The following is a 24,668-nucleotide window of genomic DNA, read 5'->3' as shown; positions in this document are numbered from 1 at the left end:
TTGGTCCAGTCTTACAATGCACCATTTTTTTTTGGAAATGTCTACTATTAACACGTTTGAAGTAAGAAATCCAAATGAGTAGAAAAAGTCCATAACTGTACCTTCTGCAGTAATTGATTGTACCAGATGGTAACTATTTCCGCTGTCCCATTATAGACTGTTTATTAACTTTATCTCCAAGCAACCCCCCAAAAATGCACAAACAAACTGCATGCTACTGAATAAATAAAATACTGATTAAATCACTTCACACACAATAGAATATAATAACAAAACAAGTCAAATGATCTCTCTTTTATTAGGGAATGCCCAAAAAATGTAGGTAGAAAGATGCACTTGTTTGGCATATCAGAATTTTGTCTTCTTCATGAGAGATAAACATGACTGTGCCTAAAAACCTGAGGCAGCTTTCATTTTGCTAAAGTGCTACTGTCCAATTGCGAAGGACAGGCACTTTGCGTCCAACATTAAAAAACAACCTGTAGGTCCTTTTAATTTAATAGCATTCAATTTGTATGCTTCCCACCAGCAGTATAATAATGGATGTTTCAATGTAAGCGGTCCTTAGCACAGTAGATCTGGTATACATATAGAACCTTTAAGGCTTGGTAAGCATACTGTTCCTAGTCAACATTCCTTTTTGATTTCTTCTTCCTTTGTTTAATTATAAGTAAACTGTCATCTATGGTGCTTTGGTTGCCTTTCTTCTTCCTCTGTCTGATCCTTTTGTGTGACTTAAAAAGCCCATCTGCTGACTTACTTTTCTTGGATTCGCTGAATAACTTGTCGGAAAAGTTATCAAAATGTTTTCTTTTGCCCTTAACAGACTTCACTGAATTTCCTCTAGGGAAGTCCTGATCTGCCTCTTGACTATGTAGGACATTCTTTTTTTTATTAAGCTTCCTCTCTTTTACTATATCTAAAAATGCCTTTTTTTTCGAGGTATGTTTTTGTTGTTGTTCTCTGTGCAGACGTCTGGATTCTTTGAGATGTTTTTTCTTCATTTTTTTCGATGGTGGCATATTGTGTTCCTTGTCCATGTAGGGTTTCGTTATTTCAAACGGCAAGAGGCCAACATCTCGAAGCTCTGCAGAAAACGATATGTATATATATATATAAACATACATAAAAATAATAACATATAGGTTATATAGGTTATACAGCATATGAATAAACATTCAGATTTGTTTTCTCATTATATAACTGCAACATTATATGTTTTTGAGTATGTTTTGGAGAACCGGAAGATCATGTCACACCGATGCTCCATGATAGAAGCCCCGTCAGCAGCAGACAGGAGGATCCAGGTCCCCTGCAGCGCTGCGGGGGATCTGGATCTTAGTCTTGTAGTCAGATCTCTAAGACGAGGGGTGTTTTTCAGAACATTCTTCGTGTTGTGTGTCTACGTTTTGCTGCCGCCATGTTCGTATGTTCGGTACTCGGGCTGAACAACGAAATGCACCCTTAGTTTTCGTTTTCATGTTCGCCCGAATACGAATGCACAAGTCTAGTAATTATTATGTTGCATATACTTATATTATTTTAAAAGAAGACCCTACTTGTTTTTCAACTATGGAAAAGGGGAATCATGCTTTAACAAACATATGGTAAAAATGACAGGACTGAAGAGAGCTTATTATTCACTATCTACTACATATGCACTTTAGAACATAAAATAAAAAAAATATTCCACTAGTCAACTCAACAGTTATATATTAAAAAACGAAAAACAAAAAAATCAGTACCTTTAATCTTATTTTTTGCCCTCTCGTTTCTTTTCAAAATATCATGATCCCGATCATAGCTAAAGACAAGTTGACAGGTGGGAAAGGTTCCATTGTACATCCGCTTTTCTGAGCATTCCTGCCAAATAGCAAACATTGTTTTATCACAATTCATAAACTGGAACTAACTCCTGATGTGACATCTTCAGATATAGAGGTTCATTTGATACTGCGGCCACTCTTGACACAACAATGATATACTGACTGAGCCAGTTGTGCTCATTTAAACCATGCTAAACTTACACAATTAGAAGTTGATAGACAGTGGATCAAGGAGAAAAGCAAATGATATGATTGATGACAGATACATATCCTTTGCTTCTTTCTTATACTCATATTGTACTCTGTGATAATGCATTTTGTAAAATCCCACTGGTGCACAATGGGGGTCATATACAAACATGTCTTATCACCATAAGCACATGCATAATTCCACCAGTTGCTATGTCAATACGACCATGTCAAATTTTGTACCAGAATAACATTGGTACACTTTACAGAGCAGGAAAGCACATGGTTCTGTTCCACATCTTATTGGAATGTCTACAACAGCACAACTGGGAGAAGTTTTACTGAATGCATATATAAAGATAATCTAGAGTTGCAGTATTTAAAACAAATTCCATCAAATATTTACAGCTATACCACCAACAAAATTTAAATCTATATGTGTACATAAGGGCTGCAATACATTAAATATAAATGGCTGTAAATATTTGGAAAATGGATAAGAAATGATATATATGTTTTGAACTCACATAGCTGCAGTGGCCTTTCCTGGCACAATTGCAACAGAATACAAGATCCTTTTGTCCAGACTTCAGCTTTGATTTCTTGATAGGTCCTGGTTTTACCTAAAAAGCATAAAGGAGTCTTAGCCTGAAAAATGCTTATATTTTACTGTCCTTAAATGTTTTATTAATTCTTAACATAGATCTGTCATAAAAATCATTCTACTTAATACATCTATATAATACAGTTTATAAATTAAAAAAAGGAAAACACATGTATTAGAAATCCATTTTATGCATGTACTATGATTTGCATCATTATTCCTCCACATTAGGTTATCTCTTAAATTTGGAAGATGCTGATCTCTTCTGCCAGCTTTTGTAATGATGGGCTACGTAGAAAGGAAACAAATTGTGCCTGTTCTACCACAGATGTCAGCTTCAGTGAGATGGAAAAATCACTTACTTTTAAACCAAATACCTCTACAACACTTAAACAGAACGGTAAATAAAATGCATGAGCTACAGGGACTAAAAGCCCCAGCTGAAACCTTGAAAAAAGTCAAGGAGAAAAACAGCAAACCATATTAAACCATAAGAATTCACTTTTCCAGGGCAGGAAGTATTGTTCTGCCTCTCAGTATGCGAACTATGGTTATTTAAGCATGGTCACTTGCCTCCACAGCACAGCATTGACTGATTTTTAGTCCCCACAAGCTTGTGGGGACAAATATTAACCCCTGCAATGCCGTGATCGTGTCATTCACAATCGAGGCATTGAAGGGGTTAACGCTGCATGATCGCTTTTAATGGTGTCCTGCCATGGACTCCATGCCTGTTCAATGTTTTGGGTATGGTACGCTCATGAAAAGAGTTGTTTACCAGGTCCAAAAATTCCTTCATGCCTCTAGCTGTTAATCTAGGGTTCATTTTTTTTTTAACCTCATTGAGCATTCTACATTATGTCCTTGGAGTAATCGTGGCTGGGTGTCCATTTATAGGGGAAATAGCCCCAGTTTTAAATTGGATCCATTTATAAACAATTTGCCTGTGAACTGATTATAGGTCTTCTGAGCAGTGTTCCCTCTAAGCTGTGCGCTTGTGCACGCGCACATAGATTTTTTAGAGAGTGCACACGTCCAAAAATTGTGCGCACAACAGTTTTTCCCAAGAAAAGAAAAAAATAATAATTTTTTTGAAACTTTATGTGTCGCGGATATTGTGCGCACAAAATTTTTGCTCTGTGAAAATTTTTGCACAAGATACATTTTCTGCGCACGCCAACTAACAAAAATTAGATGGAACATTGCTTCTGAGATGTATGTTTTGTGTGACATGGTTTACATCAGCAGATGCTTTTTGAGAATAGCAAATGTTTGAGTATTTTTTGATGTCAGAGTAGCTCTAAAACACACCTCCAATCATTGGACTCCAGGTTTGCTAACTCCTGACACCAATTAGCTTTTGTTGAAGTAATTAGCCAAGAGGTTCACATTCTTTTTCCAACCCATTCTGTGAATGTTTTGTGATGGGTTCACACCTTTTCTCCCATGTAATGTCTTAAAAAGGTTATTCTCCACCCTAAGTGATAAGTTACCAAATTTCAATTTTATACATGTGGATAGGTCTCACATTCAATAGATGAAATCGTGAGCACAATTATAAGAAAGGACTGAGAATTCAAAATAGTAATTATTTATTTAAAAATAATAAAAATTACAGAAATCCAAAATTAAACAGAGTATTACATAGAATGCCTATTAAAGCATAAAATGCATAAAAAAATAACAATAAACATACCAGTCAGTCTCGATATGAAGTCTAGCTTCAGTCTCTCGGTCTGCCCCACATTATAAACAAAGATCTGCATATATATAAGGTTTTGTAACTAGACCTGCGTATCGCTACCTCAAAAAGAGTACTAACGATCAGAAAAAAATCAGGAGAGAATCAGGAGAGGAAAATCACCAAGGCCAAGCTGTTGATCATTTTTACAGAATAGCAAAAACATTCTAATCTTAAAACATAAAAAAATCTTATGTAACAGAAACTACTAGTACTGCATAGTTAAATCCTTAACCTTAACTTCTACTGAGACCTGTAACAATCATTAACCTTAACATCTACTGAGGCCTGTAACTGTTTGAATGATGTATTCTGTATGGACAAGGGTTCACTTACTTTTTCCTACTGACTTTTTATTGAAGCTCTATGTACTGGTGCTTCTATATACATGGGTGAAGGAGTCAGGCTGCCCATTTGTGCTCCAGGAGGTGCCAGAGTGGATATAACTAGATGCCAAAATCATCTGAAGCCTGGAGGGTTTGATCTTCCCACTGAAGTCTTTAAGGATCGGGTTCAAATGGGACATTATCATTGAACTCAATAAAAAAAAATTAGGGATGCACCGAAATATCAACATTATCGACAAAATGCTGACATAAAAAACAGCTGAAAATAATCTACCCAGGGCTAGACTGGCCCACCGGGAAACTGTGAGATTGCAGCCAATGCTGCTGTGAGCTTTAAAGAGGCGGTAAGACCGTCTCCGCCACTCGCTTTATGATTTTAAAGCGGCCGGCGTGCCTGTACCATGCTGCCCATGTCGGAGGAGTGGGCTGGCTAGGGGCACAAATACACATACATACAAACAAGGGTTTGTGTGTGTGTGGGGGGGTACAATAATACTAAAGGGGGCCTGGCTGGTGTATCAATACACAAGGGAGAAAACACACAGCAGTGTGAAAAGCATTTTTATGCTTTGTGTAGCTTAACCTGTCCTGATGCATGTGCCGGCGTGGCAAAGCTTGTCCTGGTGTGTGTGTGTTTGGATGTCGGTGTAGCAGAGCCTGTCCTGGTGTGTGGGGTTTTTTTTTGTCGTCGGTGTGGCAGAGCCCGCCCTGGTGTGTGTGTGTGTGTTTGGGTGTCGGTGTGGCAGAGCCTGTCCTGGTGTGTGTGTGTGTGTGTGTGTGTATATGTTTGGGTGCCGGTGTAGCATAGCTTGTTCTGGTATGTGCGTCTGGGTGTTAGTGTGGCAGAGCCTGTCCTGGTGTATGTGCTTGGGTGTTGGTGTGGCAGAACCTGTCCTTGTGTGTGTGCTTGGGTGTCAGTGTGACACGTTTAAGCCTAGAGCTGTTAGTAAACTGGTGTTTGAGCTTATTAGATTACATTACTGTTTTGCAATAATACATTTTATATATATATATATATATAGATAGATAGATATTGTTTTTGTTTGTCCAATTTTGGTGTGTTACTTTTAATAAAAGTGTGGTTATTTATTTATTTTTTTTAAATGTGGTGGGAAGTCATTTTCAGTTTCGGCCAAGTGCACCCCTACAAAAAATCCATCTTGCTGCTCACCAGAAAATAAGGAATGTATACGTATTTTTAACTTTGTAAGACCATTTATCTAGTAGCTACCAACCTTTTTCTAAAGCACACAAAATGTTAAAGAAAAAAGGGTGCACTGACAGGAGGAGAAAAGCTCCCCTCTTTTTGGTATAAGCTCATATTAAGGGTTTATTGAGTGAGGTATATAAAGCCTATTCTTTTATTACGGATGGTTAGTTTGGACGCCCAGGCATTTAGTTTTAGCATAGTAACACAGTATGTAAGTTAGGACTCATATCTCATCTGTTAAACCTATGACAGGATCTCAAGGGTCTACAATCTCTTAGTGAAGACTAAGAAGATGGCAGTTTCTGACCGTACAACATCTCTTCAACATACTGAATTTACTGTAAGACATTCCCAAGAATGTGAAGACCTCCATAAAGTATAAAAAAATAATGAACTTAAAACAATTGCATCATGGATAATGGATAAATCACTTCTTCGTTTTGTGACATGCAAATAATATATATTTGCTGGCTGATATCTTGAAGATTACTTTACTATCAATATATATAGACAATAATGACCTGGTAGATAGCATTACCTATAAGAAGCCCACCCAATCTGTTTTTATAGCTGAAACCCTTTCATGCATCAGTGAACTCAGTAAATATCATAAGATAAAGCCTACCACGCCAAGGATTTAGGTCCTAATGTCCTGAAAGTGCTGCTGATGCCGAGATTACAAATCATTTTTTTTCTTTAATGTCGTTTTACATAAACCTTTTTTCTGCTTGAGCAGTTAGTAAGGAATGAATGAATGCCATTAAAACACTTAATCATTATCTCGAAACTGGCCTTCGCTACGAGGAATCACCATGACAAAGACCAGGAGAGAGAAGGCCAGCACACTGCCTCATGGAGGTTCGACTTTTGATAATATTACATGCAAATGAATGCACTGGGCAGCTTGAACTGTTCCTTATCTAAACAAACTGCCATTTGCAGAGACTTCAAACCAGCAATGATTACTGTGAAAATATTAATGAATGGCAACATGATTTGAAGACCAAGCTCTTCAGTGACTATTTCGAATAGACATATACAGTTGTGTGAAAAAGAAAGTACACTCTCTTTGAATTCTATGGTTTTACATCTCAAGACATAATCATCTGTTCCTTAGCAGGTGTAAAAATTAGATAAATACATCCTCAGATGATCAATAACACATGACATATTACACTGTGTCATGATTTATTCAACAAAAAGTGAGCCAAAATGGAGAAGCCATGTGTGAAAAACACCTTATGATTCAATAGCTCTTAGAAGCACCTTTAGCAGCAATAATTAAGTAATCATTTTCTGTATGGCTTTACCAGCCTCTCACATCATTGTGGAAGAATTGTGGCCCATTCTTCTTTACAATGTTGCTTCAGTTCTTTGATGTTTGTGAGCATTTGTTTGTGCACAGTTCTCTTTAGGTACAGCCACAGCATTTCTATCATGTTGAAGTCTGGACTTTGACTGGGCCATTGCAAGACAATTATTTTCTTTTTCAGTCATTCTGTTGTAGTTTTGCTGGTATGCTCAAGATCATTGTCCTGTTGCATGACCTAATTTTGGCCACGCTTTAGCTGTAGGACAGATGGCCTCACATTTGACTCTAGAATACTTTGGTATACAGAAGAATTTACAGTAGACTCAATGACTACAAAGCTCCCAGGCCCTGTGGCTGCAAAACAAGCCTAACTCATCACCCCTCCACCACCGTGCTTGACAGTTGGAATGAGGTGTTTGTGCTGATATGCTGTGTTTGGTTTTTGCCAAATATGGTGCTGTGCATTATGGCAAAACATCTCCACTTTGGTTTTGTCTGTCCAAAGGACATTGTGCAACTTTTCTCCTGCCATCCATTTTGAATGTTTTCCACTTTTAAATAATCTTACTCACTGTAGAATGATGGACTTTAAATTGTTTGAAAATGACTTTATAACCCTTGCCCAGATTGATGGACAGCAAAAAGTGCTGCTCTAATATCACTGCTGATGTCTTTCCCCCTGGCATTGTGTTAACAAACACCTGAATGCCCCAGACCAGCAAACTGCTAAAACTTCGGCTTTTATAGAGGTGGTCACACTTGCTGATAATCAATTAATAAAGGGCATTTGATTAGCAGCACCTGTCTGGTACTTAGCATCTTAATTCCTATGGAAGCAGTAAGGGTGTACTTAGTTTTTTACACATGGCTTTTCCCTTTTGGCTTTATTTTTGTTGAAAAAATCATGACACATTGTAATATGTCATGTTTTGTTGTTCATTTGAGGTTGTATTTACCTATTTTTTAGACTGGCTAAGGAACAGATGATTGCTATAATGTCCTGATATGTAAAACCAGAGAATTCCGAGAAGGTTTACGTTCTTTTTCACTCGACTATACAGTAGGCAAATGTCATCATGCAGACTTCCGAACAAATGTTCTATAACACACTATAGTAGTATATTTTACAATTCACAAATTAACACATGAAAACCTACTGACAGAGGTACTAATATGTGTTTCTCATCATAACTGGACAAATGTCAAATTTAGGAGACAAACATTTTCGAGGAGTTCATTTTATCGACTCAGGAAAGCATGATTAGATAATACAAAAGTTAGGTGCCAGCAGCAACGCTTCATTAGTCAGTGACATAAACCACAGTATCCACTGAACACACTACTTTTAAAAACACTGGGTGGGAATCTATGCAATCCTCAATTATTCAGTTTCAGCTACCCAGAGACACAAATTAAGGTTTGCGGTAAGCAATGAGGCGCCTAAATATCACGAGACAGCAGCATGCAGAGCAATGGTGTATTTTTGAGGGTTGTTGTCCTAGGCCTGATTCAGGGAAGTGCCACCAGGTCTTGCTTTGAGATGGGTCTTTCCCTGCTTATATTCAGTGAGGAGTAAGGGGACATGAAGTCATATCCCGCTGCTTCCCCTCAGAAGGATGCCTAGAGGAAGGGATACTCTGGAAGCTGTTAGGCACGGGTTTATGTAGTGTTAGTAGGCTGGTTATAAGTTGTGCATCGGGTACCCTGGTCATCGAGTAGAATGACAACTCCCTCCCCATAATGGAGCAGTGAGGCTATGACCCTTACCGTGTTGCACAGGGGTCTTCCAATGGTGGCTAACTGCCTGCCACTGATTAGCTCCCACCAGTCTTCCACCCCCCCTTCCCTGCCAGGACGATTGACTCCCATACATGTTGAGATGGGTGTGTATGTAACAATTCTAAAAATAACCCTATAAAGAAGCTAAAAAAAAAAAAAGGCAAACTAGAACATAACCACCATTTATCCCTAAAATGCCATTTCAATTCAACATTTTTGCAGAAAGTCTTGTAATCACTCACTAATTACAAGTAGTGCTTGTAAAAGGAATGGTTCGAAAACCACAATATAAATAAAATGTCCACTTATAGATGTACTGACTGTGAAATAAGACTGTGAAAGTAACAAGTTTTCCCTGCATCCTCTAATGAAGAGACATCAGGTGCTACCCTGCATGCCTAATTTTGGAATATACTCTTGCTTAAAGTAATTCATTCAAAGCACATGATTATACAGTAAAAGAAATGGAAAATCAGCGGAGCTCCCAAAGTTTAACCATTATTTTTTCCAGTCAATACAAAATCATTTAAACAGACTTCAAATTTTATAATTTAATGCCATGTTCTAAAGGTCTCCCTTGGTATAACTGACAAACACTTTTTGGAAGTTACCAGGAGATTTGGTTCACTAAGTATTCTGAAAGGACCACACAAAATCTGTTTTTTTTCTAATTTAATTGATGCCAAATTTATAGCAGAAAAGTATTATATAATTTTAATGAATCGAATCAGCCGCTTTATCTGAACGCCAGTCTCCCTGTTCTCTGGGATTAACTACAACACTGGAATTGGTGCTGTTCATTTCCATGAATTGATACATTATTATAAAAAAAGCACAGATTTTTCACCAATCCAAGTCCAAACACAGTGGCTTTAAATCTGTATTGTTCATTCTGTCTTTAAGGTAGCTCCAATATCATCAAGGAGAAGGACACAGGAATAAAACAAACAAAAAACACAGCTTTCAGTTCCAATAAAGGAGACGCTAAAATATTAACAAAGAGTTTCTCTTAAAGGAACAAAAAAAAAATTGCCTTCCGCGCACACAGAACAATGAATAATATATGCGAGATAGTGTGATAGCAGCAATCCACTCGAGGAATAAATTTAAATTAGGAGCTCCAAAATCTTCATGGCTTAAAACGCATCCCAATTTTCTCCAAAGGTGGTGACTTTTATCCACTGGTCCATGGCTAATTTTATACAGGATGCAAAAAAAGTAATGTTATTCAAATGGAGGCAGCGCATTAAACTCCAGCAGTCTGCCTGCGTAGTTCTGAGCACATGTATCGTGCTTCTATTTTAATTTTAAAGTGAGTTAGCAACAAGCTTCCTTTTAATCCCGGGGGATGATACCTATAGAGTCCTAGTAACACACTATACACTAACAAAAATGCTTCTTTTACAGCAACGTGCTCTTCTAAATGATATCACTTCACAAGCAGACACACCACCACAGATATTTTTGTATGTGCCAACTAAAATTTCCCCGGATTTACAGTTTTAGACATTTTTTCCTCTCGGTCTCTTTCTTTTTTTGCTCGCTCTCTCTCTCTCTCTCTTAAATGTATTGCTTTTTCTACACTCCTTGCCGCAGATGGACTGCATAAATAAGCAATGTGCTACGAGGCTCCAGACTAGCCGATAAAACCCCTTTCAATTTTCATGCCAGCTTCTTCTTTTGTAATTCAAATCCAGCTGAAAACTGGCAGCTCTGGAAACTGAAACAAGCACTGCCACAAATACCTTGTAATGCTATCGACCTTGTCTACCCATGCAGTGAGAAAAGAAGATGCATATGTGTCTGCACTCATCCAGATAACATAACTCATTTTTCCCCTTTGGATAATAGGAGCCAAAAGAAGCCTGTGGACCAGAAGCATTCATTACTAAGCAAGCCTCTTCAAACTATACACACTGCATCCATATATATACATATATATATATATATATATATATATATATATATACATATATATATATATATGTATATATATATATATATATATATATATATATAATGTAAGGCTGTAAAGGCCACGGTGATTGTGTTCAGTTTTAATTTAACTCCTTTAGTTTGCCTCTAGATAAACACTTTAGCTGTGGGTGTGCACGCAAGGCTGTGTGTTTTTAATCTACTCGCCACAATTTATGATATAGATTAAAGCTGCATGGGATAGCAAAAAGGAATCATTTTCCGAGGGAATAAATGGATAGAAGCCGCTTATCTGCAGCCATCAGAAAGTTCATTAATCAGCTTGGCTTTGTGCCGTCCAAATTGAAAGGTTAAGTAATCCTCGAAGGAATATTCCTGGGAAGCACTGCCAATTGTCCTGAGAGAAGCTGCCATTCACTTCGCATGGGATCGCTAACTTGGTATTTTGCCACTGTTTTGACCCCAAACAATTGTGGATGGATAAGCAGGGATTGCAATCATATTGGATACCTACTGGAGACTCTCGATATATGTCTGCATGTGTCTATATACACAAAACACGAGACAAGACGCTGAGTGCTGGCTGGTCTATAGGAATCTGAATAGGTGACTTAAATAGTAAAATGGACTACCATTTTGCACCTTGCAATGCCGTGTGGAGGTAGGATATAATATTAACACTACCTAATGGTAAGGAAAACATACATGATAGATACACCTGGTTTTATGTGATAAACTGTCTGTAAGATCTCAAACCACACCTTATGAGTAAAGTAGCTACACTCTAGTTCAGTAAATAAAGTGACAAAACTGTTAAATTTGGGACAGAACATGTAATCTACATATTTTATACAAAAATGAATATATCAAATTATATTTGAGACAAAAGCCCCACAAGCCCAGGGGAGTAGGTCGCTATACACCCTGGCAAACCTTCCTTTGCTTATTCACTTAAAACATATTATTCACTAAAAGGGAGAGATGCAAAGAGAGTCTGCATGAGAGTTGTAGTTTCAAATCCCTCACTTCATTATTCATTATGAAAGGCCAACAAAATGGGTGAAGAGACGACTATGGAGAAATCTCACAAATTTAACTACAACATAAAACCAACCTTTTCACTTTACCTGTTAAACCCCTTAGCGACCACTGCAGGTACGTCATAATTTGTCCCTACAGGACCAATGACGTAACCTGGTATGTCATTGGTTAAAAACAGTTCCATGTCACAATGATCGCAGGCTATCTCTTCTTGCTGAACACTCCATGACCAGAGTGGTCAATCTACAGCAGATCCCCTGCATTTTCGTGCAGCTGATCACTTTCACAGCGAATAACATGCACTGATACCATAAGATGACAATTGTAGGCGCCGCTTGTCTAAGTTCTCTGTCTCTCTCCTTCTGAAGACAGACAAGAGAACAGTAAGAAAAAAACAAAAAAAACTGTGATTCCCTGGGCCCCAAGACTCACGATTAAAAAAATACTATTTTAAGTGTTATTCTCTTACACTCTAAGGGACTAATTTTTTTATTTGTACTTTTTAAATAATATTAATGTGGTGGTTAGTTTGTGGAGAATTAGTCTTAGGTAGAGCTTTTTTTTTAAATCTTATTCATAAAAAATAATGTCTTACATTTGTATGTTGTTTTTTTTGTTTGTTTGTTTTTTTAACAAAAAGTCCTGCTTGCTCAAAAAAATATAACGGGTGAGTACACTAAATGAAAAAAAAAGAAATAAACACAAAAGTTGGTTCTGTTGTATGAAATAGTCCTGGTAATTAAGGGGTTAAAACGTGTTGTAATGGAATCATCTTTAGCATCTAACTTATCGACAACCCGATATCTAATTTGTTTTATCCTTCATAAAGTATCTTTCTTAGTGTTCCATTAGACATCAATGTAATGTCTTTACTGCTCTAACTAGAAAATATTAGTTTGCTTTTAACATTGTAAGTTTAAACATTTTGTAAGCATAACTTTTTCTTTTTTTTGCCATAATAAAAGACCAAACCAAGCCTTTTAGGCAGTGATTTTATACTACATATGTTATAATAAAGAAAAAAAGCTTAGCTTAGGAATGGAACATAAAAATAACATTTAAAGGTTAAAAATCAAAAACATAATTAGTAGTGGTTCCCAACACAATGCTGAAGGCAAACCAATGGTCCAGGTTTTCTGAATCTCCCTATAAAATGTTTAAATCCTGCCCTGTTAGTGTGCCTAGAAGACTGGGTTGGGAACCACTTCATTGAGTTTATTCAAGAACTGAGCATTAATTACATATAAGGTATACTGTGACTCAACGCACTGACCTTCAACTGACTTAAGATGGAAAAACTCACAACATAAAACTACTGAAGCCAAAGAGGCTCTCAGTTCTCATCTACATTTTTTTTTTACATTTTTACTATATGTTCTTCAACAGGAAACAAGAAAGTATCTGTACGGTTTTATCCCTACCTCCAGTTCTTACTTTAAATCTCTTTTTAGTTCCTTCCCTTTCCTTTTTAGTTCGGAATCTGAAATGTACTTCTATCAGTTACGTATTTTATAACAATACGTATTTTAATAACTTTTCAGAAAAGCTTTTAAATTCAAAATATTGTTTGAACAACTATTCACTATTCAGAAATGTCATGTTAGATTATGGGAGGGTTTCAGTATAAGAAGATTACGCTATGTTTAAACATCCCCTGCTCTAACGGGCTTAGGTTGAAACTGTCCATAATTAAACATAGAAAGGTTGCTTTATAATGCAGGTCCTTGTTTCAAAGAACTTTGGCTGAAGTACACTGTGCTGTAAAATCACCTTCGCAGTCACAGTCAGGAGTTACTATATGAAAATACAGGGCAGAGGCAGCTCAAGACCAGACAGTCACTATAATATCAATGAAGGTTGTGCATTAAAAGTACACTTATAATACTAAAAGTACACTTGTAATAATAAAAGTGCTCTTAATGACCAAAGTGATAAATGGGATGGCCCAGTCATCAAGAACATTTAATTTCTTCCTATGTTGATAGCACCACATTTCTAAGTCTTTATTAATTTATTAATATTGTAATATATTGCTAACAAATATTAATAGGTAACACACACCATAACCCTCCCACACACAGTTTTTGACATGATTCATCACTCTAGAGAACATGTTTCCACTGCTCCAGAATTCAGTGGGGATGTGCTTTACACCACTCCAGCTGATTTTTGTCATTATGCATAGTGATCCCCAACACTTCCCCTCTCAGGGGTACCCCAGGGCTCTGTTCTATTCTGTTTTCTGTTTAAACTACATCACTAGGCAAAACTACATCTCTTCTTTGGCTTCCAATACCACCTGTATGCTGATGACCCCCAGATCTACCTATCCTCTACTGATCTCTCTCCCTCTCTCTTAGACCGTGTAAGTAACTGCACATTTCCTAAAACTCTAAAAAACTGAACTCCCCAGATTCCCTCCCTCCAATATTAACATTCCCTCATCAGTTTCCCTCAATGTCAACGGTGCAATCATCTCTCCATGCTCTCAAGCCCGCTGCCTTGGTGACATCCTTGACTCTGACTCATCGTTCACACACATTCGGTCTGTCTCAAAAAATGTTGTCTTAAAAACATTGCCCGCATCTGTCCTGTCCTAACACAAGATGCCACTGAGGCTCTTGTCCATGCCCTCATTATCTCCCGCCTTGATTATTGCAAGGCCTTAATTATTACTGTCTTAGCCTCTTACCTGTCTCACCCTTCTAGAATTAACCATGAATGATGCTACCAGACTTATCTTCCTCTCTCATTGGTTTAGGAACACCTCTCCCCTCTGTCAGTTCTTCCCTTGCTTCCTGTGCGATTCAGGATTCATTTCAAAATCTTGACTCTTACTTTTAACGCGCTTCATAGTGGTTCCCCCACTTACACCTCCCCACTCATTTCTGAATAACTCTTGTAACCGGTCTCTCTGCTCATCCAATGTCTGTCCTCTGGTTTCTAGTTCGGATGCATGCTTACATTCTGTATGTCATGTTGTTATATACTAATTGTTACGTCCTGTCTAACCTTCGTACAGTGCTGCGGAATCTGATAGCGATATATAAAACAATAAATCTTCAGCTTTTATGCATCTGCTTGTGCTGATGTTGCTTCCAGAGGCACTTTTAAAATCTGTAGCGAGTGATGCTATAGAGGACAGTCGTTAGTCGCTACATGCTTCAGCACTTGGAAGCACTCTACTGCTTCGTGGCTGAGCTCTTGTTACTCATAGATGCTTCCACTTCACAATAATAGCACTTACAGTGGCCTGGGGCAGATCTAACAGGCAAACATTTCACGAACTAGCTTGTGGTAAAGTTTAAAGTTACTAAGTACTTGGGTATGATCCATTTTACTATATATGTTTGACTATATGCATGATTTTATACACCTGGTGTGGCTGAAACACCTAAAATCAATAATTAGGAGAGGTGTCTACATACATTTGGTCACACAGTGTACCTGCTGTGCAACTATAAACAGTACATTTGTACTTCTATTGGGAAATGATTTGCCCAAACTGGAATAAGTCACCAGACAACCTTAAATATGTTACACTAAATGGAAAAAGGTTTACATGACTTGTTCTAGAGGTAGCTCAACATTATATACACCGAGTTGTTTTTTTTTCTTTTGTAGAAAAAAGGAAATTGAAAATGTAGTAAACATTTCAAAACAATGCTACCAAGAAAAAAAAAACTGTGGGAAAGTTAAAATATGACAGTAATTATAAGGAATCATACACCCATGAAACGTCCATCCAGCTTATTATGTCTACAAAGGACTAAGCTTAGGGGACCGGCAAAAAAACTATAATTTAATAAAAGAAAAGATTTTTTTTTAACAAAAATCCCCCCAAAACATCATATATAAATAATATACACTCATATAGTAGCTACACAAATGTAATAGCCCAAAGTTACATATGTTATATGGAAATTGTAAAGGTCTTACAAAGGAAAAATGAAGCATCTAACTAGAACTGCTAAAAGCCTTGCCAGTGCCTATGAAAATAATGTGTGACCCAAGGCAGAACAGCTATAATGGGAGGAAAAAAACAACCAAACAAAAAACCTTCCATTTTGGTGGCTTGGTCCTGGGTACTTCCTGTATTTAAAGTATGAGTCCAATTAAATGTGCCGAGCACAGGACCTAACTTTCATCGCTAATATTCTCTGACTCAATGTTATACAGAGCACCGGGGTCGTCTTTCTAAGTGCTAAAGAGGTAAGCAAATCAAAAACCCTACAAAGTAGGCTGATTCAAAAGAATAACGTTACATTATGAATTTATCTGGAAAAACTGCGGATGTATACATCTCAATTTTTGATTTAAAAAAGGGTATGCAAATTTACCCCAAAAAAACACATATCTTACAATAATTACTATAACTACAAACCTGTCAAATATGTCATGCCTAGTAAGTAGTGAATATTGTTGTATTGAAGTCATCTGATCTATAATATCAAATATTGTGTATTTAAATAACAAAAGTAATAAAACAAAAATCTAACTGTGATCTATGCAGCACAGTTGTTGAAACTTAAACAGGAAAAGGGCCTTACAAAAAACTTAAATTATTTCTCTGGAGTAGTTTACATGATCCATAAATCATTTAGGCCAGGCATAATAACATTCACAATGTGCCTGAACGATTAGTAACAAATCAATACATTTATTTGTTAACAGTGCTCCAAAATTTACTAAAATAGGTAATCACCATATATAATCAAAGGTTTTAGCATGGCTAGGGGAGGAATTGTACATCGCAAAGCCATAAAACATATCTGGGTTGAAAATGTAACTCTGTATGGGAGAATATGAGATATCTGAAGTCTGAGCCTATTAACCCTGAACTATAGAGAACTGAACATCAATTAGGTAAGTATCTTGTTATAATACATTCATGCAAAAGAAATATAAAGTTATCTAGCAGATGTCTTATATTATAAATATTAAATAAATTAATTCAAATCACTTTTCAAACATATGGTCGGAATGTTTTGCATACACCTAGAATGCATAATATAAAATAAATATGAAAACAGAAATAAGCTACTCTACAATACAAATTAACTATCGATCAACTAAAAATATCAGGGTGGTACAAATCCCTGGAGCCAGATGGTCACTGTAGTATTTTATATTCTCCGTGTATACCTCTTCCGGGTTCTTAGAAAGAAAAATGGCTAGTTCTTAAATTCACCATAAATTTGCCATAACCTGATATGATGATGTATAGTTACCATGGTTGTTTAATGCAAGCATAATAGGACAGAAACACGTTGCTAAAACAGATGTATACAGCCACTCGATTTGTTATTATATGAATTATACTTTCAAGAAATATCTTCGCTTTCGTCACTGGAAAAATGCGAACGTAAAGCAACATTAACAAGGCTGTGCAAATTTGCTATCCAGTGACCAACAAAAACAATCTGTAAGAACTTAAATTTGCTCACTTAATAATACATTGTTTACATCAGGAAAAGGGGCATGGGTATCTGCTGTCAAATTCCTTGCTTAATACGGAATGACTTCAGAGACAGTATCTTAATTCTTGCAGAGCATTACAATATATATAGCTTTTCACCATATCACGCTTACTTTATTCTTCAATGTTTCTACACAATAAACTGGTTTTATAATCCCAAGACTAGGTAACAAAAAAACAACAACTAAACTAATGCGTTCAAGGAGTATAGTGTTATGTAAATCCCCGGAATTAGGACTTGCAAAATATATTTTATACGTTTGTGCATATAAAGGGGTTGCAGGAAAACCTAAGATATTAATCTAATATTGAACTTTGCGTCCAATAGATGCATAAGGGATGTTTAGGTCAGCCAAATGCAACTCACAAAAGTAATAAAATGTTCACATATAAAGTAAATAAAAAACACACAAACAAAAACCTTTCAGGCATCTTCGATTATTTTAGTGTTAGCGAATACGAGGGTAAAGTAAAATAATTAACATTCTCTTAAAGTCCTTTGGTCATTATCCGCATACACATAAATGACCAAAGGATTTTAAGACAATGTTAATTACTATACTATGCCCTCATATCACAAAATAAATTACTTTCTACCATTTGGGCAATATACGGCCCATTCAAATGGCAAATTGTGTGGTGTTCCACTCTGAATGATAGGGGATTTAAACATTGTGTAATATTTATCATAATCTCAAAGTTTTTTTTTTAGTTTTTCTAATAGTTCTAGAATTAAGTGGAATGTTTTTCTGTCTTATGACAACATCACACTACTGATGACTAATGTCATCTTGGATTTTAGAATCCTATATTGACAAAATGCATGAAAACCGGCACTTATATAAAATGCACTCTGCTTTAAGGGCGAGTGTGCCCTCTAAACAAATGGTTAGAACACTCTGACCTAGAAATTAGGGTTTTGTTTTTCTTTAGAATTCTATAATTTAGCTGAACCTAAGGAAATAACAATATTAACCCCAATTCGGTAACAGTAGTAGTCACCAAGATAGTGATTTGGCATTTGGGAGCAAGGGTCTTGATGCCCTGCAGAGATGACACAATCTATACACTAATATAAAAGTAATATTTTGATCTCCTCAGTAACAAAGTTACTCCATCGTGCAGTTAATACTGAACATTCCTAAAGCATGTTGCTGAGTTAGGACATAATGGACATTTCAGACATGGCCTTGTTGTAAAAACATGGAATCCTCTTTTTTCTTAAGATAAATTATGAAAACACTACTGTTCATTTTCCAACATCAGTTTTCAACAAGGGATCGAATATTTCACGAAATGGTCATCTTTCCAACTAAGGTATTAATATAATGACTGATTTGCAAACTACTGAGTTGGGATTTCACACAATCCATCCAGTGTCAGGGAGGGAAAAAAGGATGTCTCCAGCCTGCCGTAAGAAGCGGTATGCTCTCTGCTGGAGAGTCAGAGGCAAGGCAGGCCTGCAAATGAAACCAATAGCCCAGCTAAAGAAAATTAAAATACCATTATTACAAGCAAAAACCTTTAGAAGAAAGGCCAATACAAATGAAAAAAGCAGGAAATGTTGCCACACCTGTCACTTGTATTTAACTTTGAAGTAATAATATGTGTTAACACAAAATGGTGTAAAAAGGTTGCCCAAACAAGAAGTTATTTGATTAGGAATGAGAAGAGGGAAATGGCAACGAGCATTAAGCATCTTTTGGTTGAATTTTGGATGGCCAATGTCTTATTACATAACACTCAGCGTACATATTATAACATTAAAATAAATCTATCCTGGATGGAGAATTTTACTCTAGAAATATTCTTATATATAATAAGTTCTTCCAGAAGAAATTGAGGAAAAAAATCATACGATTTGATAAAACAGTTCTTACTGAATCTGTGCTAATTTACACAAATATATATTGGGCAATTTAGTAAATTACATGTGTCACAGAAAAATAAATTACGTAAATACAAATAATTTGTATTTAATGATTTTCATAACAAAAACACCAGCATAACAAGGAGTTAAATGTCAATAGCCGGAATACAAATATGGAAAAATGTATAAAATAGCTTAAAAAATTAAATAACCGTATTTTGTTAGCATGGCCGTATAAATAATCGTTGTTTTCAGGCAGAAATTTGAAATATAGAAGCATCTGTGATATTTGTTTCTAAAAATACTTCAAAAAATATGTAATTATTTCACTTTAATTAAAGATTATGTGGAGACAAATAGTTACTAAAATTAACCAGCCATGTATTACATTAAATTGAGGTTGTCACTTTCTTGCCAATATATGGCAAGTGTGAAAAACTCCAAAAAGAAAACTACAATACAATAACATATACTGATTATGAAAAAAAAAATATCCAGGAATATACTACAGTAAAATCAAAATTACATCAGTTAAATCATTCCATTTCATGCCATCAGCCACCAAACCAATGTTTTTTTGTTTTTTTTTGCAAAAACAGAAGGCTGGGTAGGAAAAAAAATTATGAGACTTTAAGATTTAACAATTTGTAAAACTGCAAAAGTAAAACAATTCACTTTTTTGTTCAAAGTATAGCATGTGAAAGGGAAAATAATTATTTAAAAGCAGTATTTTAAATAGACAAACCATTAACCAAACAAATACGTACAAACAGTATACATTTTATAAATGGAAATAGTCATTTTTTTTGATTGTTAAATATAAGACTTTTTTGTCTTTGTTTGTCACTTACAAAATGGTAAAAAAAAAACCCCAAGGAAAATTATATTAAATAAATATTAAATAAAAGAAAACTGAGTTCTACACTGATAAAATTATATAAAAAACATGACATTACTTATTTATGTTGGTATAAAAAAATAATATTTTGGAAAGTAATTTTCACATGAACTTTATCATATTAGGAAAAAAGGTATGCTTTCATAACATGATACTTGTGCACGGAAATAACATTATGGGAAAAGGACTCTATTTGATAGCGGCAAAACAAATAAATTGGGTGAGAATAGCGAGAATAATGAATTAGTGGGCTGCAATGATGTCATTAACAAAAAAAAAATATAACAAACAAAAAAAGAAACAATTAAGACAACCAATGCTTATGGAATTACGGTATGTTCATGTCTGCATAAAATATATACAGCACTTGTGCAACAAATGCAACCACTCAGCTAACAAATGATCCGTAGGATAAAATTTTCATTGATTACCATCATATTAAGGCAGTCAGCTAGATCACATTGAATGTAAATCGATACACGCAAGCTAAGTCTCTTTATTAGAGTATATATAAGCAGAGTTAACTAATGTGCTATACTTTTTATCAAAATTATTGCTGGGTAAGAGCAACTGGCAAATACATATACTTGAACCTCGAGCTACGCATTGTGGAAATGCCACTCCAGTCCAGTAGATGACACTCTTTCTCTAGAAAGGTTCTGAATATAAAAGCTGTGGGATCGTTTGACCACAATGTAAGTGAAAAGGCTGTTAGTTTTGGGAAGATTTTCATTAATTTTGTAGGCAGAAACACAGCTTAGTAATAATTGCCTAATAAAGTATTCAGCTATTTCAAGAGGGAACGATGAGCATTTATGAAAATGCCAGCATGATGGCACCATCAGCCAAGCTTCACAAAAAGCATACTCACGGCGGTTCTTGGATAACTTAAGGTATACTTTTGCTTGATAACAATTAACAATTGACAACATAAATATTACTTTCCGACATCACTATAACCAACAAGAAATAAACAAGTGAATACATAGCAACTTGCCTTTTCCAAAGGGACAAAAGTATTAGCTACAGCTAAGTTTAGAATCACTTTGAGGCATGGTAGATGCAAATGCTTAGATATTAAGTAGAAAATACACAGAAAATTAAGTTGCTAAAAGTACAGATTATCAGGGTTTATTCGGGCATACTTGTTATTATTATTTTTAATTGATTTATATAGCACCCTCATATTCTGCAGCGCTATAAAATGAGCTAACGAGCATGTAAAACCATAAGGCATTGGACATAACAGAGTGATATAACCATTGTGTTTCCATACTGTGAGAGGTTTCATAGCAACCATCTCAAGAAACAATAGTGCGTGTTTACGTTTATAACTAGGATATATAACTGGGACCAGGCCCTCATCCTCTCACAAACCATAAACTCATCTGGGTATATTTAACACTAGTATGAGGTGCCTAATAAGCACACAGAGCGTAGATAAGTTGTGATAACCAAGTCCAGTTTCATTGCTCTTTGACCACGTTATCTTTTTTTTTTTGCTTTATAATATTGGGCCTGACAGATAGTGTACTTTGTAAAAGCGGGCAGACGTATTGTATTATTTAATAAAACTCCCATGTCAGAGGGACCTCTGTTACTGTTCGTTAATAGGAAACTCCAGTGGAGCTCCAGGAAGCGTACATGCTTCTCGTTAAAACTTTTCTTTTTATACATTGCTTTATTCTTAGGATTCTCAAATAGGTTTTGAAATGGGATGTACTTGAAATTAATTAGTAGGACATGGAGGCAAAGTAAAATATTAAAACTTTGGGAAAAACTTATAAAAAGAAAGATCCTCTAACTTTAAATAAACTAAAATGCTTTAATTACTATAAACTGTTTTTTTTTTTTTTAATGTTATTTTCTAAAAGTGTTCTGTGAAGAAGTATTCCCTTAAACTTCTGTATGATATTCCTACTGCATTCTTCAATCCAGGAAGAAACTGTTCATCGTTGGTTATTTTTCCACTGAGGCTACCTGGCCAGACTAAATTTTCTGTAGTTGCGACTTCATGGAAGAGTAAGTAATCCTGGAGTTAAGAGAAAATAAAAAGGTATATCTACTTACAGTTAGGTGGTACTGCCTCCATATTTCTGGGCAAGCCTGGAACATAAAAAAAAAAATATTGATCAGTTAGGAGGAGTATGAAGCTAGGTGATTTACAGCCTGTTGGTTTTGGCATAACAAAGCATCTGCTGGTCTCGGTCACAAGGAAAGAAGAAGCTTAACTGAAAGGGTCTGGATTTCAGCTCCACAAAACCTGGCTGCACTGTTTAATTGAATTTTACACTGCTTTAACACACACCCTGCCATTGTCAGCAGCCCAGAAAAGCCTCCACCTCTTTTACTCTTTAAACTGATTACAACTCTAAGGAATCTTCACTGCTGTCCCACAACTTCCACAGTGATTTGGAACAAATATTACAGCAGCGGTATAAAAATATAACCATATACATATAAATATTACTCACATAAATCACAGTAGAAAGTTATTTCACAGTCATCATGTATGCACCAAACTTGCAAACTAACATTTAGGTCTGGGCTAGATTTTGTTTTTTTTTAACCAACATTTTATATATTTATCTTACCGTTATCTGTCTTTGTTGGCAACGTGTTATTAATGTTAAATATATTCAACTTTTAACAATGTTTACAATTATTGTACTTTACCATTTTACTGTTTGGTTAACCAGTTTTTCTCAGCTGATTTACATTGAATTTGCGTTTTTAAAAATTTACAATACCATTAAAATACAATTTAAAAGATTTAGACAATAGCGAGAAGTTACGAGGAGCTTATCTAAGGTCTAGGAGATTGACATCTGTTGACCAAGAGTAGACCCTAGAAGAAACTTTTCGTATTGGGTTATTTCCTTCTTTTTGTGGGGGAAACTTTTTGGTGTTTTTCTCTACTGTGAAGAGTCCCATAGAAAAGCACTGCAACTGATAGAAGACTTGAACCTATAAAGTCCCCCACTGAAATTGGGGGAAACTGACCTTGAAAGAGTTCACAGCTTCCTCATGCAAGATAAAAGAATTTAGACAGTTGTCCGTGATCCACTGCCATTACTTTTTCGGGTCAGTGCTTGTGTATAATCAAATCAGTATACGAACAATGTAGGATCCAGGTATTACACATAAAATGATGCTCCTCAATATCTGTTTTTTGCTAATATCAGTAATAAAATGGAATATATGTAATGTGGGTACACAGTTTTAAGATGGTGGTTGATTGATTTATACGAACTTTAGAATCTAAGCAGAGCTGTGAAGAAAAATAATTTTCTTAGCAGCCATGTAAGACCTAATGTCTAATGTTGATACTGTTACATGGAGAGAACAAAATAACAATATGTGGTATGTGCTTTGAAAACAGGTATAGTTTTCAATTTTTTTTAGCACACATAAATGTATTTATTCATGAATTATATATATATATATATATACACACACATATATAATATATATATATATGTAAGGACTGCAGTTGATGTTTATGATTGGTATCTCTATGTTATGACATATGAAGGTGCTGTTACCATGGCTGAGGAAAATCCATCGGGTGACATTATGGACTCCACGCAGGTTATATCACATCGTTTGGAACAAATCCTGTTTATGCTGAGGCTGAAAATAGTTCTGGTCAGTTGAATTATCTTCATTGTTTCTGAACCAGAAAACCTACAACCCTTTGGAGACCTGACACTTGTTTGTGCAGCCTTCAGGAACAGTTCTTTATACTAAAAGTGATATACATATATATTTATATATACCGATCAGACATAACATTATGACCACCTGCCAAATATTGTGTAGGTTCCCCCTTTTGCCGGCAAAACAGCCCTGACCCATCGATGCATGAACTCCACTAGACCTCTGAAGGTGTGCTGTGGTATCTGGCACCGAAATGTTAGCAGCAGATGCTTTAAGTCCTGTAAGTCGCAGGATGGGGCCACCATGGATGCATACTCGTGCCTTCAGTTCTTATGCTCATGTCAGTTAAGAACAGGAAACTGAGACTACAATTCTCACAGGCTCATCAAAATTGGACAATAGAAGACTGAGAGAACGTTGCCTGGTCTGATGAGTCTTGATTCCAGCTGCGACATTTAGATGGCAGGGTCAGACTTTGGCGTAAACAACATGAAAGCATGGATCCATCCTGCCTAGTATCAAAGGTGGTGGCGTTGGTGTAATGGTGTGAGGGACATTTTCTTGGCACACTTTGGGCCCCTTAGTACCAACTGAGCATCGTTTAAACCTGACAGCCAACCTGAGTATTCTTGCTGACCATGTCCATCCCATTATGACCATAGTGTAACCATCTTCTGATTGCTACCTTCAGCAGGATAATGCACCATGTCACAAAGCTCACATCATCGCAAACTGGTTTCTTGAACATGACAAGGAGTTCACTGTACTCCAATGGTC

General features: G+C 36.0%; 1 protein-coding gene and 1 long non-coding RNA gene across 3 annotated transcripts in view; both read right to left on the bottom strand.

The window, feature by feature from the left end:
- Nucleotides 1-279: 279 nt before the first annotated feature.
- Nucleotides 280-24,668, bottom strand: part of ZCCHC7 (zinc finger CCHC-type containing 7) — a 77,889-nt gene continuing 53,500 nt past the window's right edge. For both annotated transcript variants that reach the window (XM_053465821.1, XM_053465822.1), the window contains exons 6-9: nt 22,302-22,337; nt 2,543-2,638; nt 1,746-1,863; nt 280-1,087 (exon numbers count right to left, since the gene is read on the bottom strand). In XM_053465821.1, the coding sequence (XP_053321796.1) occupies nt 624-1,087; nt 1,746-1,863; nt 2,543-2,638; nt 22,302-22,337 (714 nt within the window). In that variant the 3' untranslated portion in view covers nt 280-623. The remainder of the gene's footprint in view (nt 1,088-1,745; nt 1,864-2,542; nt 2,639-22,301; nt 22,338-24,668) is intronic.
- LOC128494768 (uncharacterized) lies at nt 3,231-5,300 on the bottom strand. Its single transcript, XR_008354215.1, has 2 exons — nt 5,196-5,300; nt 3,231-3,307 (listed from the first exon to the last, which is right to left on the bottom strand). It is a non-coding gene; the product is annotated as an uncharacterized LOC128494768 (long non-coding RNA).

The sequence above is a fragment of the Spea bombifrons genome, chromosome 1 (genome assembly GCF_027358695.1).
Source record: "Spea bombifrons isolate aSpeBom1 chromosome 1, aSpeBom1.2.pri, whole genome shotgun sequence".
Taxonomy (NCBI): Eukaryota; Metazoa; Chordata; class Amphibia; order Anura; family Pelobatidae; genus Spea; species Spea bombifrons.
Note: the sequence above shows the minus strand (reverse complement) of the source record. Positions and strands in the feature narration are given on the sequence as shown.